This window comes from Vipera berus (assembly GCF_964194415.1).
Source record: "Vipera berus genome assembly, chromosome: 5".
In the NCBI taxonomy this organism is placed as follows: Eukaryota; Metazoa; Chordata; class Lepidosauria; order Squamata; family Viperidae; genus Vipera; species Vipera berus.
The window spans coordinates 7,014,266-7,030,835 of NC_138207.1; the positions used below are offsets into that span (position 1 = coordinate 7,014,266).

The window sequence follows — 16,570 nt, forward strand, 5'->3', positions numbered from 1 at the left end:
ATTTTTAAGTGCTTGCCTATGTTATTTTCACACCCACATCAAGGAACCCCCCAAAAATGTGTGCTGCTGAACAAGAACCCAGCCTTTCATGCCTAAACTGGGACTCGAACTCCCAAACTCCTGGTGATTGGCCCAAAGTCACCCAACCGGCTTTTATGCCTAAAGCAGGATTAAAATTCACAGTTTCCTGGTTTCTAGCTCAGCACCTTAATCCCTACACCAAACTGACTCTCAAATATTGATTATCATATAATTAAAAATGAAATAAAAGATATCGTATTGCTTAGTTAGGAGTCCAGTTTGGTTCTGCTGCCACTGAGACGCTTGTGTGTACAGGGAGTGCAGAATTATTAGGCAAATGAGTATTTTGACCACATCATCCTCTTTATGCATGTTGTCTTACTCCAAGCTGTATAGGCTCGAAAGCCTACTACCAATTAAGCATATTAGGTGATGTGCATCTCTGTAATGAGAAGGGGTGTGGTCTAATGACATCAACACCCTGTATCAGGTGTGCATAATTATTAGGCAACTTCCTTTCCTTTGGCAAAATGGGTCAAAAGAAGGACTTGACAGGCTCAGAAAAGTCAAAAATAGTGAGATATCTTGCAGAGGGATGCAGCACTCTTAAAATTGCAAAGCTTCTGAAGCGTGATCATCGAACAATCAAGCGTTTCATTCAAAATAGTCAACAGGGTCGCAAGAAGCGTGTGGAGAAACCAAGGCGCAAAATAACTGCCCATGAACTGAGAAAAGTCAAGCGTGCAGCTGCCAAGATGCCACTTGCCACCAGTTTGGCCATATTTCAGAGCTGCAACATCACTGGAGTGCCCAAAAGCACAAGGTGTGCAATACTCAGAGACATGGCCAAGGTAAGAAAGGCTGAAAGACGACCACCACTGAACAAGACACACAAGCTGAAACGTCAAGACTGGGCCAAGAAATATCTCAAGACTGATTTTTCTAAGGTTTTATGGACTGATGAAATGAGAGTGAGTCTTGATGGGCCAGATGGATGGGCCCGTGGCTGGATTGGTAAAGGGCAGAGAGCTCCAGTCCGACTCAGACGCCAGCAAGGTGGAGGTGTACTGGTTTGGGCTGGTATCATCAAAGATGAGCTTGTGGGGCCTTTTCGGGTTGAGGATGGAGTCAAGCTCAACTCCCAGTCCTACTGCCAGTTTCTGGAAGACACCTTCTTCAAGCAGTGGTACAGGAAGAAGTCTGCATCCTTCAAGAAAAACATGATTTTCATGCAGGACAATGCTCCATCACACGCGTCCAAGTACTCCACAGCGTGGCTGGCAAGAAAGGGTATAAAAGAAGAAAATCTAATGACATGGCCTCCTTGTTCACCTGATCTGAACCCCATTGAGAACCTGTGGTCCATCATCAAATGTGAGATTTACAAGGAGGGAAAACAGTACACCTCTCTGAACAGTGTCTGGGAGGCTGTGGTTGCTGCTGCACGCAATGTTGATGGTGAACAGATCAAAACACTGTCAGAATCCATGGATGGCAGGCTTTTGAGTGTCCTTGCAAAGAAAGGTGGCTATATTGGTCACTGATTTGTTTTTCTTATGTTTTTGAATGTCAGAAATGTATATTTGTGAATGTTGAGATGTTATATTGGTTTCACTGGTAAAAATAAATAATTGAAATGGGTATATATTTGTTTTTTGTTAAGTTGCCTAATAATTATGCACAGTAATAGTCACCTGCACACACAGATATCCCCCTAAAATAGCTATAACTAAAAACAAACTAAAAACTACTTCCAAAAATATTCAGCTTTGATATTAATGAGTTTTTTGGGTTCATTGAGAACATGGTTGTTGTTCAATAATAAAATTAACCCTCAAAAATACAACTTGCCTAATAATTCTGCACTCCCTGTAAAACCACACAGCCTGTTTTTTTTAAGGGGGGGGTGGAGTGATAATGACATTTAGACTAGAAAAAGGGGTAACTGGGTCAAACAGTTAAAAGAACTGCTGTGCTAATCCACCGTGTTAAATGTGGGACAAAATGTATTTTTCACACCGAATGCTACGGAACTCCAGGAAGATAGCCCTCAAGTACATCTATTGTTTATTAACACTTACCTGATTGAAAACTCCTTTTTTTTGAAAATATACTACTTGCATTTTGCTGTGTGGATCCTTTAGAGGTGTCTTCCCCCTTGTAGCTCTATACAACAGCATGAAACACAGATAAGCACTGAACGTTTATCACCGGGTCTGTATCCTGAACTGGACACCTGAAGTGATGGGTTGACTGTTTTCATCTTTCGATGGCTCTTTTCAACCAGGGTTATAAAAACAAACACGAAAGAAGGGAAACAATTTACTGTTTCCTGCTAATGGAGCAATAGAAGGCAGCGTTAAGCCCAGGATCTCTGCAGCAACCTAAATAAAACCTTGCACTGCGTATTATCGGAGGATAAGCTCCGAGTCACAAATTGCCATCAAAATATCTCGAACATATGGGAGCAAAGAAGAAAAATGTAGGGGTGGGTGTTAACAAAGTGTCAGAAAAGAAGAAGAAAACAAGGGTGAAGTAAAGGACAAGGATTTGGGCAATCTAAGCAGGAGATACGTTCTCGGAGAAAAACTACCAAGTAGTTTTTCGACTTAACAGCCATTTGTTTAGTGACTATTTGGAGTTACAAAAGTTCTTCATGCAAACTATTGCAGCCTCCTCCACGGCTACGCGGTCAAAATTCGGATGCTGGGCAATCGGTTCTTACCTATGACGTGTGCAGTGTGTACCAGAGTCACGTGTGATTCCCATTTTGCGACCTTCTGACAAGCAAAGTTTAAGGGGGAAGCCAGATTCATGGAACAGCCGTGTGACTAACTTAACAATTGCAGTTTAGGTTGATCTGTTTCCATCCCCACAACACTGATCCCAGGGAATGCAAAAGAACAAAAATTTCCAGCAAACTCTTCCTTTGGAATTTAAACTCAAGAATGCCTGCCTGCTCCAGGATTTGACCAGGTGCTCTTCACAGGCTTACTTTGTTTCAGGCAGAAGAGATTCATTTGTAGATGAGCTGTAGGTGCCCTCTGACCAAAGGGAAACTCTGCATTGTGTCTGAAGCTCTTAGAAAATGTTGTTTCTCTCCCCCCCCCCTCCGCCTTTGATGCCTATTAGGAATGCCCATGCTAAAGAGTCATTTAGGGTTTCCTGCATGAGCAGGGGGTTTGACTAGAAGACCTCCAAGGTCCCTTCCAACTCTGTTATTCTGTTAATCTGAGTCTTGATCTTCTCCAGATGTTTTTTGGACTTCAGCTTCTACCACCAGGAGTGATTGTGGCAATGGGCAAAGCTTTCACCCAATCCCCGGTCCGTGGACTGGTACCGGTCCGCAGCATGCCAGCAACCAGTCTGCACAAATAAGCAAAGCCCCAGCACACAAAACAGCACACAAAACCACGTACCCTCCCATCCACGAAAAAAACCTCTCTCTGTGGAACTGGTCCCTGGTGCCCAAAAGGTACAGGGTAGTCCTTCGACTTATGACCTTAATGAAGTCTGTCCATTACGGTCACAAGTCATGATGGTCACAAAAATGGATCACCTGCATGACCGGCCTGACTAAACAACCTTTTATGCAGCAGTTGTTAAGCAAACCCATTGTTTACTACGGGCTGGTTTTGCTGAAAACCAGAAGTAAAACGCCGGGTTTTGGGCAAAACTGTCATAAAAGGAGGCCACGTTATTATGCGGTGCTGCAAATGGCCATAAATGCAGGTTGCTGAGCACCCGGCATGCAGGCACATGACCACAGTGGGGTGCCCAGCAATTGGAACTTCAGAACTGGATCATAAGTAGCTTTGGACAGCCACCAAGTCGTAAGTCGAGGACTACCTGGATGTGGTACAGAAACTGATGTGGGCCTTCTGGCCTACAGGCACGTTTTACACCCACAGCCCCATTTTTAATCCTTCAGTGGGCGTATCCAAACAGTAGGCTTGTGGGTTAGATTCAAGTAGGTCCCCTCAATTTAATGCAACAGATGGTGTTCTGCACGGAAAACAAGCTCTTCGGCTGGTTTTGAGATATGTTGCTATTCTCATGCAGAGAGCAAATAACTCAGAAATCTGTTTTTGCTTCCACTTTACAGTGAATAGTTTATTAGAGTGAATGCATGAAGGAAAATTCTGTATTAATTTGTTCTGTGGTCCGTGTCCAGGTGATCTTTGACTCCAGATCACAACGGAGCCCAACGTTTCCATTGCTAAGCAAGACAGATGTTAAGAGGGTTTGGTCCCATTTTATGACCTTTCTTTCCACGGTGGTAAAGTGAATCACTGTAGTTCTTAAGTTAGTAACTCGGCTGTTAAGGGAATCTGGCTTCCCCATTGACTTTGCTTGTCAGGAGGTCGCAAAAGAGGGTCACATGATCCCGGGACACTGCAGCCGTCATACATATGAACCAGTGGGCAAGCATCTGATTGTAAATCACGTGGCCATGAGGATGCGGCAACAGTCGTAAGTGTGAAAAAGGGCCATCAGTCCCACTGTGAGCAGTCACTAAACTACTTGTGCTGTTTTTCCATGATATCCTATTGCAAGGGTCTTCAAACGTGGTGACTTTAAGACTTGTGGACTTCAACTCCCAGAATTCTGGGAGTTGAAGTTCACAAGTCTTAAAAGCCATCAAGTTTGAAGACCCCTGTTTTATTGTATAACACCAAGGTTCAAAGGCCTCAGTACTCTTTTATCCCATCTCTTCAATGACCAACACAGACAAATCCATGTCCTGAACTCCCTTTAAACACTAGATGGATCTATTGCTCATGTAGGCAAGGAGACATCATCGAACCACTGTCCACTGTCCCAGATAAAAAAAAATCGCCCCAAGCTAAAAAGGGCTGCCCATCCCTGATCTGGGGAGAGACCACAGTTTAATGGTATATATCCAATTAAAGAGAGGGAGAGGGAGAGAGAGAGAGAGAGAGAGAGAGAGACCAAAACACCTGTTTTTAAAATGGTGTTTACAGTTTATTAAGAACTCGCCAGAGCAAAGCTGTTGTGATTCAGGGTCAGCCTGTGGGTTCGACAGTTGGGTCGGACAACTCAGAGGAGGAGGGGGGTGTTGAAGACCTTGCTGAGGGGGTTGAAGATCTTGCTGATGATAGCCCTCAGCCAGGCCCCTCCCATTTGGTCACCACGGAGACCCAGCTGTGTGAGCCTGACAGTGTGGATGAAGATGACCCACAGCTGGCCCTGTTCAAGGACGCCCGACGCAGGAGGCAGTCAATTAGGAGTAAACAGAGGAAGGCAATGGGGCTTCTCGGAAGGAGGCAGAGAGAAGCCACGACCTGAACTCTATATAAGGGGAATGTCTGGGAGGGCTGGTTTGCTGAAGGCAACCGCTCGGGTGGTTCATGTTTCTTAAAGCTCCTGTTTCTTGGTTGGTGTCTTGTTTGTTTTTGTAGCTATAAATTTGGCAGGCGTAATTCCAGCCTCTTGCCGGTTGTAAAGGGGTTGTCCCTGCCTTTTCTGCAGGGCCGGTAGCAGGCTGGTACAGAACAGTAGCAAAGGCCGGCATGACAATTAGTCTTGCAGAAAAGTATTAGGATTCAAAGAGTCAGGGTGAGCCGAGGAAGCAGTAGTTAGGCCTGAGTAAGATGAGATCTAAGAGGGAAACTAATACTGTAAGAGATCTAGCAAGGCTTGTCTGGAGCACGTGCAAGATCAGATCAAACTCCGATGCAGTTTTCTTCTACCAACTCTTCTCTCCTTCAAGCCTGCGCTTCAGTTCCTTTTGGAGCTTCTCTCTTAACGATCTTTTTAGCCACCGTTGTTAAAGTCAGTCCACTGCAGTTGTTAAGTCAGCCATCTGGTCATTAAGCAAATTTGGCTTTCCCCCATTGGCTCTTGCTTGTCAGTAGCTAGGTGGGAAGGTTGCAAAGGGTGACCACATGACCAACCGTCATCAATGCGAGTCAGTTTGCCAAGCGCCTGAATTTTGATCGCATGACTAAAGGGAGGCTGCAGTGGTCTTAAGTGTGAGAATCGGTCGCAAGTCACTCGTTTCAGTGCCTTTGTGACTTTGAACGGTCACTAAACGAATGCTGTAAATCGAGGACTACCTATATCAAGGAAGAAAACCTCCAGCAATCTTCATCCTTGCTATTTAGCTGCAAGAGGATAGGATAGGATAGGATAGGATAGGATAGGATAGGATAGGATAGGATAGGATAGGATAGGATAGGATAGGACAGGACAGGGTAGGGTAAGGCAAGGCAAGGCAAGACAAGACAAGACAAGACAAGACAAGATAAGATAAGATAAGATAAGATGAACTTTATTGTCGTTTTTACTATGAGCACTGGCCCACATTAAAAATGAAATTCTGTTTATACACATATATAACACACATATATTCATGCTATATACATATATGTATACATATGTACATAAAAAGGTAAAGGTAAAGGTTCCCCCACACATGCGTGCTAGTCGTTTCCGACTCTAGGGGCCGGTGCTCATCTCCGTTTCAAAGCCAAAGAGCCAGCGCTTGTCCGAGGACATCTCCGTGGTCATGTGGCCGGCATGACTAGACGCCAAAGGCGCACGGAACGCTGTTACCTTCCCACTGTAGTGGTCCCTATTTTTCTACTTGCATTTTTACGTGCTTTCAAACTGCTAGGTTGGCAGAAGCTGGGATGAGTAACAGGCGCTCACTCTGTTACGCGGCGCTCGGGATTCGACCCGCCAAACTGCCGACCTTCTGATCGACAAGCTCAGCGTCCTAACCAACTGAGCCACCACGTCCCTATTACATATATACATAGGTAAAGGTAAAGGTTCCCCTGCACATGCGTGCTAGTCATTTCCGACTCTAGGGGCCGGTGCTCATCTCCGTTTCAAAGCCGAAGAGCCAGCGCTGTCCGAGGACATCTCCGTGGTCATGTGTCCGGCATGACTAGACGCCAAAGGCGCACGGAATGCTGTTACCTTCCCACGGTAGTGGTCCCTATTTTTCTACTTGCATTTTTACGTGCTTTCGAACTGCTAGGCTGGCAGAAGCTGGGACAAGTAACAGGCGCTCACTCTGTTATGCGGCACTCGGGATTCGACCCACCAAACTGCCAACCTTCTGATCGACAAGCTCAGCGTCCTAACCCACTGAGCCACCGCATCTCTATTACATATATACATATATACATGTAAATATTAATCACGAATACGTAATGGAAAGAGGAAGCTTGAGAGTTCATAAGGCTGATGCTGTATGGAACAAAGCTGTGACTGAATCTGGATGTTCTGCTTCGGATACCACGGAGCCCCCTCCTCCCAGAAGGGAACAAGGGAAACAGGTCATGAAAAGGATGTGTAGCATCCCAGACAATCTTGCGGACCCCGCTTCTGTGCCACGTCCTGGATGGAAGGGAGGGAACTGCCAATGATCTTTTCAGCTGTCCTCAGCACTCTGCCCCGCCTTCCGGTCTGAAGCAGTGACGCTTCCAAACCAGACAATAGTGCAATATGAATGGATACTCTCGATCATCCCTCTGTTGTAAATGGTCAGGAGAGGGGAAAGAAGATGTGCTTTTCTCATGCGACGCAGAAAATACAGGCGCTGCTGTGCCCGTTTCACCAGCGTCTCGCTGTTGAGCGACGAAGCCAGCCTACTCCTTAGCTGCACACCTTGAAACTTGACGCTGCTAACCACCTCCACAGGAGGATCATTAGTACACAGAGTTGTGCGGATTATGCCTGCCTTTACCGAGCGAGGCAGAGAAAGGAGAAAGAGGTAGTCTCCAGACTTGCCTTATTAGAGTGCAGTTGTGGGGTGAACTTGTCAGGAGTTCTAAAAAGTCTGCCTTAGAAGCACCCACAACTCTTAACTGTTCCTGGTCTGACACCTTCCAAATATGTTCAGATTGCAGTGTGGGGGTGGGAAGGTGGGAGGGGTTGGAGAAGCCTCTCTCTCCCCCCCCCCCCCGATTTTCCAGTCCTGGATTAAGCATCACCCCAGGGTGCTCCGGGACCAACAAGGTTGACGCCAGACATTTTAATCAAATCGGGTAAGGATTTAGCAGCTGGCCTAGTCCTACGTCCCCAGTTTGCTTAGTTCTAGCCATGCTAGCATGCTGGGTGAAGCCAGCCGAGTGGAAGCATTGATAATTCGATGACATTAAGTTGAAGTTAACCCAGAAAGCAGCAGAAGGGTGTGGTGTGTGAAGCAGTCATTTTTTAAAAATCTCCATCCAAGACAAGCTGTCTCCGTTACCGATAGCCCTTGTAGCATTTCTGCCATAGAAAAAGCTTGCCTCTGTTGCTTTGACTGAATGTTAAGAGCTAAACATCCCTTTGGCCTCTGTCATAGACTAGAACAGAGAAATAGGAATAGAATAGAATAGAATAGAATAGAATAGAATAGAATAGAATAGAATAGAATAGAATAGAATAGAATAGAATAGAATAGAATAGAATAGAATAGAATGGAATGGAATAGAATAGGAATAGAATAGAATAGAATAGAATAGAATAGAATAGAATAGAATAGAATTAAGAACAGAACAGAGAAATAATAGGATAGGACAGAACAGAATATAGAAATAAGGTTAGGATAGGACAGAACAGAACAGAATATAGAAATAAGAACAGAATGGAAGAGAATAGAACAGAACAGAATAGAACAGAAAAGAATGTAGAAATAAGAATAGAACAGAACAGAACAGAAAAAAATGTAGAAATTAGAACAGAACAGAGTAGAATAGAACAGAAAAATAATAGGATAGGATAGGATAGGATAGGATAGGATAGGATAGGATAGGATAGGATAGGATAGGACAGAACAGAATATAGAAATAAGAACGGGATAGGATAGGACAGGACAGAACAGAATATAGAAATAAGAACAGAATAGAACAGAACAGGATAGAATAGAATAGAATAAAAAAAATGTAGAAATTAGAACAGAACAGAGTAGAATAGAACAGAAAAATAATAGGATAGGATAGGATAGGATAGGATAGGATAGAATAGGATAGGATAGGATAGGATAGGACAGAACAGAATATAGAAATAAGAACGGGATAGGATAGGACAGGACAGAACAGAATATAGAAATAAGAACAGAATAGAACAGAATAGGATAGAATAGAATAGAATAGAATAGAATAGAATAGAATAGAATAGAATAGAATAGAATAGAATAGAACAGAGAAATAATAGGATAGGATAGGATAGGATAGGACAGAACAGAATATAGAAATAAGAACAGGATAGGACAGAACTGAACAGAATATAGAAATAAGAACAGAATAGAACAGAACAGGATAGGATAGAATAGAAAAGAAAAGAAAAGAATGTAGAAATAAGAATAGAATAGAACAGAATAGAATAGAATAGAACAGAAAAAAATGTAGAAATTAGAACAGAACAGAGTAGCATAGCATAGCATAGAATAGAACAGAACAGAATAGAATAGAATAGAATAGAATAGAATCTTTATTGTCACTTTAAATCTGGGGATGATTGTGAAGGTTTATTTTTGTGTCGTAATGAGCAAAGTTCTCTGTCAAGATGATAGTGCTCTTTAAACCTTCCAAGCCCTGTGAACATTTTTCAAAAGCAATAAAATACAAGGAGTCCTCAATTTATGACCACAATAACCACCAAGGTGAATTGCTTCCAATTTTACAGGTAGTTCTCGACCTACAACCATTTCTTTAATGACCGTACGAAGATAGAGCAGCCCTGAAAATAGTGACTTACGACCATTTTTCAGACTTACGACTGTTCCAGCATCTCTGTAGTCAGCCAATGTACCAAACTGGGGCCTTGAGAGAGAGGACACAAACTGAGGACACAGAGAGAGAAATTGCAGAACAGCCCAAGTGGGAAATTTCAAATGACAGCACAGGGAGCAGCTGAGGTGTGTGGGAAGGAAACAACAGAGATGTTACTCAGGTGGCCCTTGACTTGCAACCATTCATTTAGTGACCGAAGCTACAACGGCACTGAAAGAAGTAACTTATGACTGCTTTTCACACTTATCACCCATCGCAACCTCTCCAGGGTCACATGATCAAAATTTGGATGCTTGGCAACTAACTCGTGACAATTGCAGTGTCCCAGGTTCATGTGATTTCCCTTTGCGACCTTCAAACAAGCGAGGTCAATGGGGAAGCCAGATTCATTTCATAACACTGTTACTAACTTAACAACTGCCTTGATTCACTTAACAACCATGTCAAGAAAGTTCGTAAAATGGGGCAAAACTCACTTAACGTGCTCAACAACAGAAATTTGGGGCTCAGTTGCGTCAAGGTTCTGACTGACGCACCCAAGCAAGGAAACACCTTTGAGATATTCTGATCTCTTAATGTAGAACTTTACTGAGTACATCATTTCAGCATGTATGAAAGCAAAAGCCGCTCTGGCAAACCCCAAGCCAAACCCCTATAGTAAATGTATAGAATTCCCCTTCCCATCCTTGAACAGGTCACATTGCCCAATTAGGTGGAAATATATTGCTTTGAGAAAATGTCTCTGAGTCTGGTCCGACATCTGGCGAATCATCCTTGATTCTCATGGTCTGCCTTCCTTATCTCTGTAGCCTGCGTTCCATTTCTCCATCCTCCCCCCCAAGTTTATTGACAAGCTAAGAAGCAATAATTGTTGCACCAACAAAGCTTAACAGGTTGTAGACCAAGGATTACCTGCATGCCAAACCCAGTTAACTTCAGAGTAGTTAATTCTAGCCTGGGCCGGACTTCTCTGTAACTTTTTCCTATTTTCTCCCAGGTCTCCCGAGTCTTGCAACCCCAAGGAAAGTTCATCTCCATCACTTTCGCCCAGCCACATTTCCGCAAGCGCCACTACGCCCAGCGTGCCTACAACTGGTCCATCCAACATGTCAGTTACGGAAAGGACTTTCACTATTTCCTCTACGTCATGAAGAAAGGTGGGGAGATGACCCCCTCTGACATAGCCCTGGGGCAGACCCTCCATCGGCATCCCTCGCCTCCCAGCCCTGTGTGCCTCCTTCAGGAGCCAGATTGCGAGAATTACCTCTTCAACATTCAGCTCTGAATACCTCGAGGAAAAGAGCTGCTTGTGGGGCAAAAGTCTCAAAGGGCCGCACCAAGATACCTCCTCTAGGGCAGAGGTCTCCAACCTCAGCAATTTTTACAACTGGTGCATCTCCCAGAATTCCTCAGCCAGCCATGTTGCCAAGGTTGGTGACCCCTGCTCAAAGCCTTTTACATCCTGGGTGAACCTAACCAGGTACGGTTGCAATACAGCAAACTCAGTTCGCACAGGATGTAAAGGAAAGTGGGAGTGGCTTTGAGCAGGGGTCTCCAACCTCGGCAACTTTCACACTCGTGGACTTCAACTCCCAGAATTCCTCAGCCAGCCATGTTGCCAAGGTTGGTGACCCCTGCTCAAAGCCTTTTACATCCTGGGTGAACCTAACCAGGTACGGTTGCAATACAGCAAACTCAGTTCGCACAGGATGTAAAGGAAAGTGGGAGTGGCTTTGAGCAGGGGTCTCCAACCTCGGCAACTTTCAGACTTGTGGACTTCAACTCCCAGAATTCCTCAGCCAGCCATGTTGCCAAGGTTGGTGACCCCTGCTCAAAGCCTTTTACATCCTGGGTGAACTTAACCAGGTACGGTTGCAATACAGCAAACTCAGTTCGCACAGGATGTAAAGGAAAGTGGGAGTGGCTTTGAGCAGGGGTCTCCAACCTCGGTAACTTTCAGACTCGTGGACTTCAACTCCCAGAATTCTGGGAGTTGAAGTCCACAAGTCTTAAAGCTGCCGAGGCTGGAGACCGCTGCTCTAGGTCACCTGGGGTAATTCCCTGCATTTTAAATACTCTTTTTAAAATAATAATAATAATCAAGCCTCCTCTTCAATTGGCAAGGGAGTGGCCTGTTCTCAGGGGAATTGGATGGGAACGCTTTCTGCTGCCAACTTGGTTGCGGAAAGTCATTTTTCTTCCCTTCCACCCCACCAAGCTCATATTTTAAGAGTTGTGAACCGATTTGGTGAAAGCAGGGAAGGAAGGAATTAGAAACGGAAGAGTTTGGGCTTTTTTTTAAAAAAAAATCTTGCCGCTGTGCTTTGAATCATTAAGTGTCTTCAAGGCTCTTCTCGGCCACCTCTGTTTTCACAGACCTTTTGAAAAAAATCATGAACGAGGAGACCATCCAGATCTCCAATGAGAGATCATTTTAGAGGGTCATCACTGTTCTGGTTCTTCTGGGGAGGAACCCTCAACCTGTCTATCAAGGGCAGGGGTCTTCAAACTTGGCCCTTTTATGACTTGTGGACTTCAACTCCCAGAATTCCTCAGTCAGGCACGCTGGGAGTTGAAGTCCACAAGTCATAAAAGGGCCACGTTTGAAGACCCCTGATCAAGGGTGTGTGAGGCCTGTACAACCTCTGGGAGTGAGGTGTTTGGGTTTTGTTTTGTTATTTTTTTTAAAAAAATTATTTTCTACAAAGAGTAAAACAAAATCTAGTTGCCATCTTACTGTACAACTCTTGAACTGCTGAACCCCATTTTAACACGGACGTCACCTATTGTGAGAATCCGGCCACTGAAGTCCTCTCTGCCGGCTTCTTTAAGCAATTTTCTCCAACTCAGTGCCTTTCAAATGGCTGGGAGCGATGGGGATTGTAGTCCTAATGCCTCTGGGAGGCAGTGGCCTTTCCACCCACCGTTGAAGTATCTCAGATTAATTCTGCAACCTGAAACTGGAACTCCGCCATTGATTTTCTACTATGCATATTTGGTATACCTGAATGGTTGAAGTTGTTAATGTGCCGTGAGTTTTTTTTTCCCCAATGAAATATAGCGTTGCTAAAATATAGAGGGATGCTCAGGTTGCATCCTGAGGAAGGAGAACCTGAGACGAAAGGAGAAAGGTTTCCTGTTTCCAAACGAGCAGTCCTCGACTTACGGCCACAATTGATGCCAACATTTCTGTTTGTAAGCGAGACAGTTGTTAAGTGAGTTTTGCCCCATTATACGACCCCGCTTGCTACCGCTGTTCTGCAGTTGTTAAGTTAGTAACACGGTGCTTAAGTCAATCAGAAGGTCGCAAAATGATCTGTTCCAGCCTACGACCGGCCCTGTTTGTGTCAGGGACAACCCCTTTTTCCTTTTTACAGTCAATAGGCTGGAAAAACCCAACCCAAATTTATTTACAGTTCAAACAAAAAAGCAACAGACTATTTCCTTCAATAAATGATTCAAAATATCAAACAAGAGTCAACAAAGAAGAGTTAAACAGAAGTAGCAAGAACAGACCAGGATTCTCTTAGAATGTTGCCTTCAGCAACCAGCCCCGCCCACACCTTCCCCTTTTATTATCAGTCCCAAGGCGTGGCTTCTCACTGCCTTCTCCTCCTCTCACTGAGTTGCCTCATTGATTTTCTCTGCTCTGCTCTGCTCTGCTGGATTGCCTTCTGCTTCTAGCGTCTCTGAACAGATTCAGCTGTGACTCTTCTGAGTCCGACACCTCGTACTCACACAGCTGAGCCTCATGAGGAACATGACTGGAGGGGCCAGTCTGAGAGTCCTGCAGTGCATCAGAGCCTCCCTCTGACACCAAAGGCTCTCCAAACCCCTCCTCCTCCTCCTCCTCCTTAGATTCATCGGACTCAGCTGCTGGGAGCACAGGCTGACACTGAATCACAACACAAAAGGGGACCACGTGGCCCTGGGACGCTGCAACTGTCATAAATACATTCCAGTTGCCAAGCATCCGGATTTTGTTCACCTGGGGATGCTGCAGCGGTCGTTAAGTGTGAAAAATGGTCATCAGTCACTTTTTTCCAATGTCGTTTTCGAACAGCCACTAAATGGATGTTGTAAGTTGAAGACTAGCTGTAAACGATTTTTAAATAATTTTTAAAAAGTAGGGATTAGGGACCCGACCACGGCCAGGGTGATCTGAAGTACAGTCCCGGCTGTGGGATCTCCCTCACATGAACCTACTTCAAGGGGGTGTCTTTGTGAGGGAAAAAAAAAGGAAATAGGTCTACCATATGACTGCCATCTTATCTCTTGTCCTTCCCCAACCCATCTTCATGCATAAAGGAGAACAGGAGAAGCATCCAAGCGTTATGCATGAGAAGATATCCTAGAAATAGCATTTTTCCCCTCACGCTTTAGAGTGCTAACAGCTGCTTGAAGATGTTTCCCCTCATATTCAGCCGCTGAAGAGGAGGCAACAGAAGAAGATTTTTGAGGGCTCCAGCACTCAATGTAAGCCACTTGTGATCAGTGACAAGTGAAACTCACTGTCTCCCGGTGATTGGCTCAAAGTCAGCCAGTTGGTTTTCATGCCTGAAGCAGACTAGACCTCACCGTCTCCTGGTTTCTAAGCCGGCACCTTAACCAGGGGTAGGCAACCTCGGCTCTTTTATGACTCGTGGACTTCAACTCCCAGAATTCCTGAGCCAGCCAATTCTGGGAGTTGCTATTGAATCATTTTAAGGATTCCAGGTTGATCCCATCAAATCTGCATCATCACATCTGTTCATTGTATTTTTATCCTGCCATTCCTCTGATCTTTTTGGAATCACTCCACGCGGCTGGATGCTGTTTATATTGCTCTTGACAGAAAATCAAAGCTAATGGACAGTGACTGGACAAAGCCCACAAAATTTTAATCCCATTTATATCCCATTTATATCCCGCCCTTCTCCGAAGACTCAGGGCGGCTTACAATCTAAAGCACAAATCAATGTGCTTAGCAATAGCCTTCATTCTATGTATATGCCTGCTTATTAGGGCTTTCGCCCCCCCCCCAAGTGGCATTATTACAAAGTCAGCTTATTGCCCCCAATAATCTGGGTCCTCATTTTACCTACCTCAGAAGGATGGAAGGCTGAGTCAACCTTGAGCCTGGTGGGATGCGAACCTGCACTAATTGCAGGCAGCTGGTGTTACTTAAGGAGGCATTAGCCCACTGCTCCACCAAGGCTCTTATTAAATTAAAATTAATCTACAGGAAGGCTAATCTTATCCCAAATCCACGTTTCCTCCCCATTCTAGCTGGCCAGGACCTCTTAAACCATTAAACCACCAGGAGCGGATTTCGTCCTATGCAAACATGAATATGAAAATAGTTCCATGCTGGCTCAGGAATTCTGGGAGTTGAAGTCCACGAGTCATAAAAGAGCCAAGGTTGCCTACCCCTGCAGTAGACGTATTAATGGAGGGTTTTGAGTAAGATCTGACCTTTGGTCTTTCTTCCTCGATAAATCCTGTTTTTGCTTCTGCTGCTCGTTCTCAGAATGGACACATTGCAAGTTGCAATGAGGGGGAAAAAATATGACACTGACTGCCCCAAAACCTTGAACTGCTTCCCCCAAATGGACCATCTTGGATCATGGTGCTTTTCCAAGGAATGTGTTTTGAAGTCTTCGGTTGATGTCACAGCACATTTTACATGCTTCTATTTTTTTTTAATCCAGTGGAACTATTTTCATATTCACGTTTGCATACGACGAAATCCATTCCTTGTGGTTTAATGGCTTAAGAGGTCCTAGCCAGCTAGAATGGGGAGGAAACTTGGATTTGGGATTAGCCTTCAAGATTAGCCTTCTTGTAGATTAATTTTGTGGGCTTTGTCCAGTCACTGTCCATTAGCTTTGATTTTATGTCAAGACCAATATAAACAGCATCCAGCCGCCTGGAGTGAATCCAAAAAGATCAGAGAAATGGCATGATAAAAATACAATGAACAGATGTGATGATGCAGATTTGATGGGATCAACCTGGAATCCTTCAAATGTTCCAATGGCAACTCTCAGAATTGCCCAGTTGTGTTGAATTCTGGGAACTGTAGTCCAAAAATGCCTGGATGGTGCTAAATCAAAGGAAAACAACATATACATTACGAAAACTGCATAAGGACTAAGGTTTCTACATTTAAAAAAAAAGACTACAGGTTTCTACTTCCTAAAAGAGAAACTGGGTACAAAGTGAGCCCACCTCTCAATAAAACTTTCCTCTGGAGGCTAAAAAAAGTGTTGCATAAGAAGAAAATATGTTTGAAGGAAATCTAAAACCTCTTCAGTTGTATTCCTCCACATTTTTGTGCAAAATAGTTTCCAGAAAAAATGCAGTTGCGTGTGAAATTATTTTCCTCTCTGCTTTTGGAAGACAAAGAAAAGCATAAACACCAAACTGAGAAAATGAAGGAAAAAAATATATGCCGCCCTTATATAGTTTATTCTGGAATCTTAGTTTGCAATGTTTTTCATACAAAGCTATTTGGGGGTGGGGGTGGGGGTGGGCTGACTGTGAATAATAAAAAGAGTTGTTTTGGAATTGGATGGTGCTGAAATTGAATCAAATATTTTTAAAACTGTGCTCAATAAAATAAAACACTTCTAACCAGTACAAAATAGTGTGGGTTATGCATGAATAACAGAATACCCCAGAAATAAAAAAAAGGAATGTATGGGAGAACTTTGGAATTGAATAAGAAATATAAAAAGAAAGGTGGGACAATTAAATTAAAACACCAAAATTCTACAAAGAGGAGCAGAATCCAAAAAAACAGTGAATACAAACAA

At 44.0% G+C, this 16,570-nt stretch overlaps 1 protein-coding gene across 1 annotated transcript in view; it reads left to right on the forward strand.

Moving 5' to 3' along the window:
- Positions 1 to 11,680, forward strand: part of EEF1AKMT4 (EEF1A lysine methyltransferase 4) — a 38,469-nt gene extending 26,789 nt beyond the window's left edge. The window contains exon 3 of the mRNA XM_081329834.1: positions 10,771 to 11,680. Within this exon, the coding sequence (XP_081185960.1) occupies positions 10,771 to 11,058 (288 nt within the window). The 3' untranslated portion in view covers positions 11,059 to 11,680. The remainder of the gene's footprint in view (positions 1 to 10,770) is intronic.
- Positions 11,681 to 16,570: the final 4,890 nt, after the last annotated feature.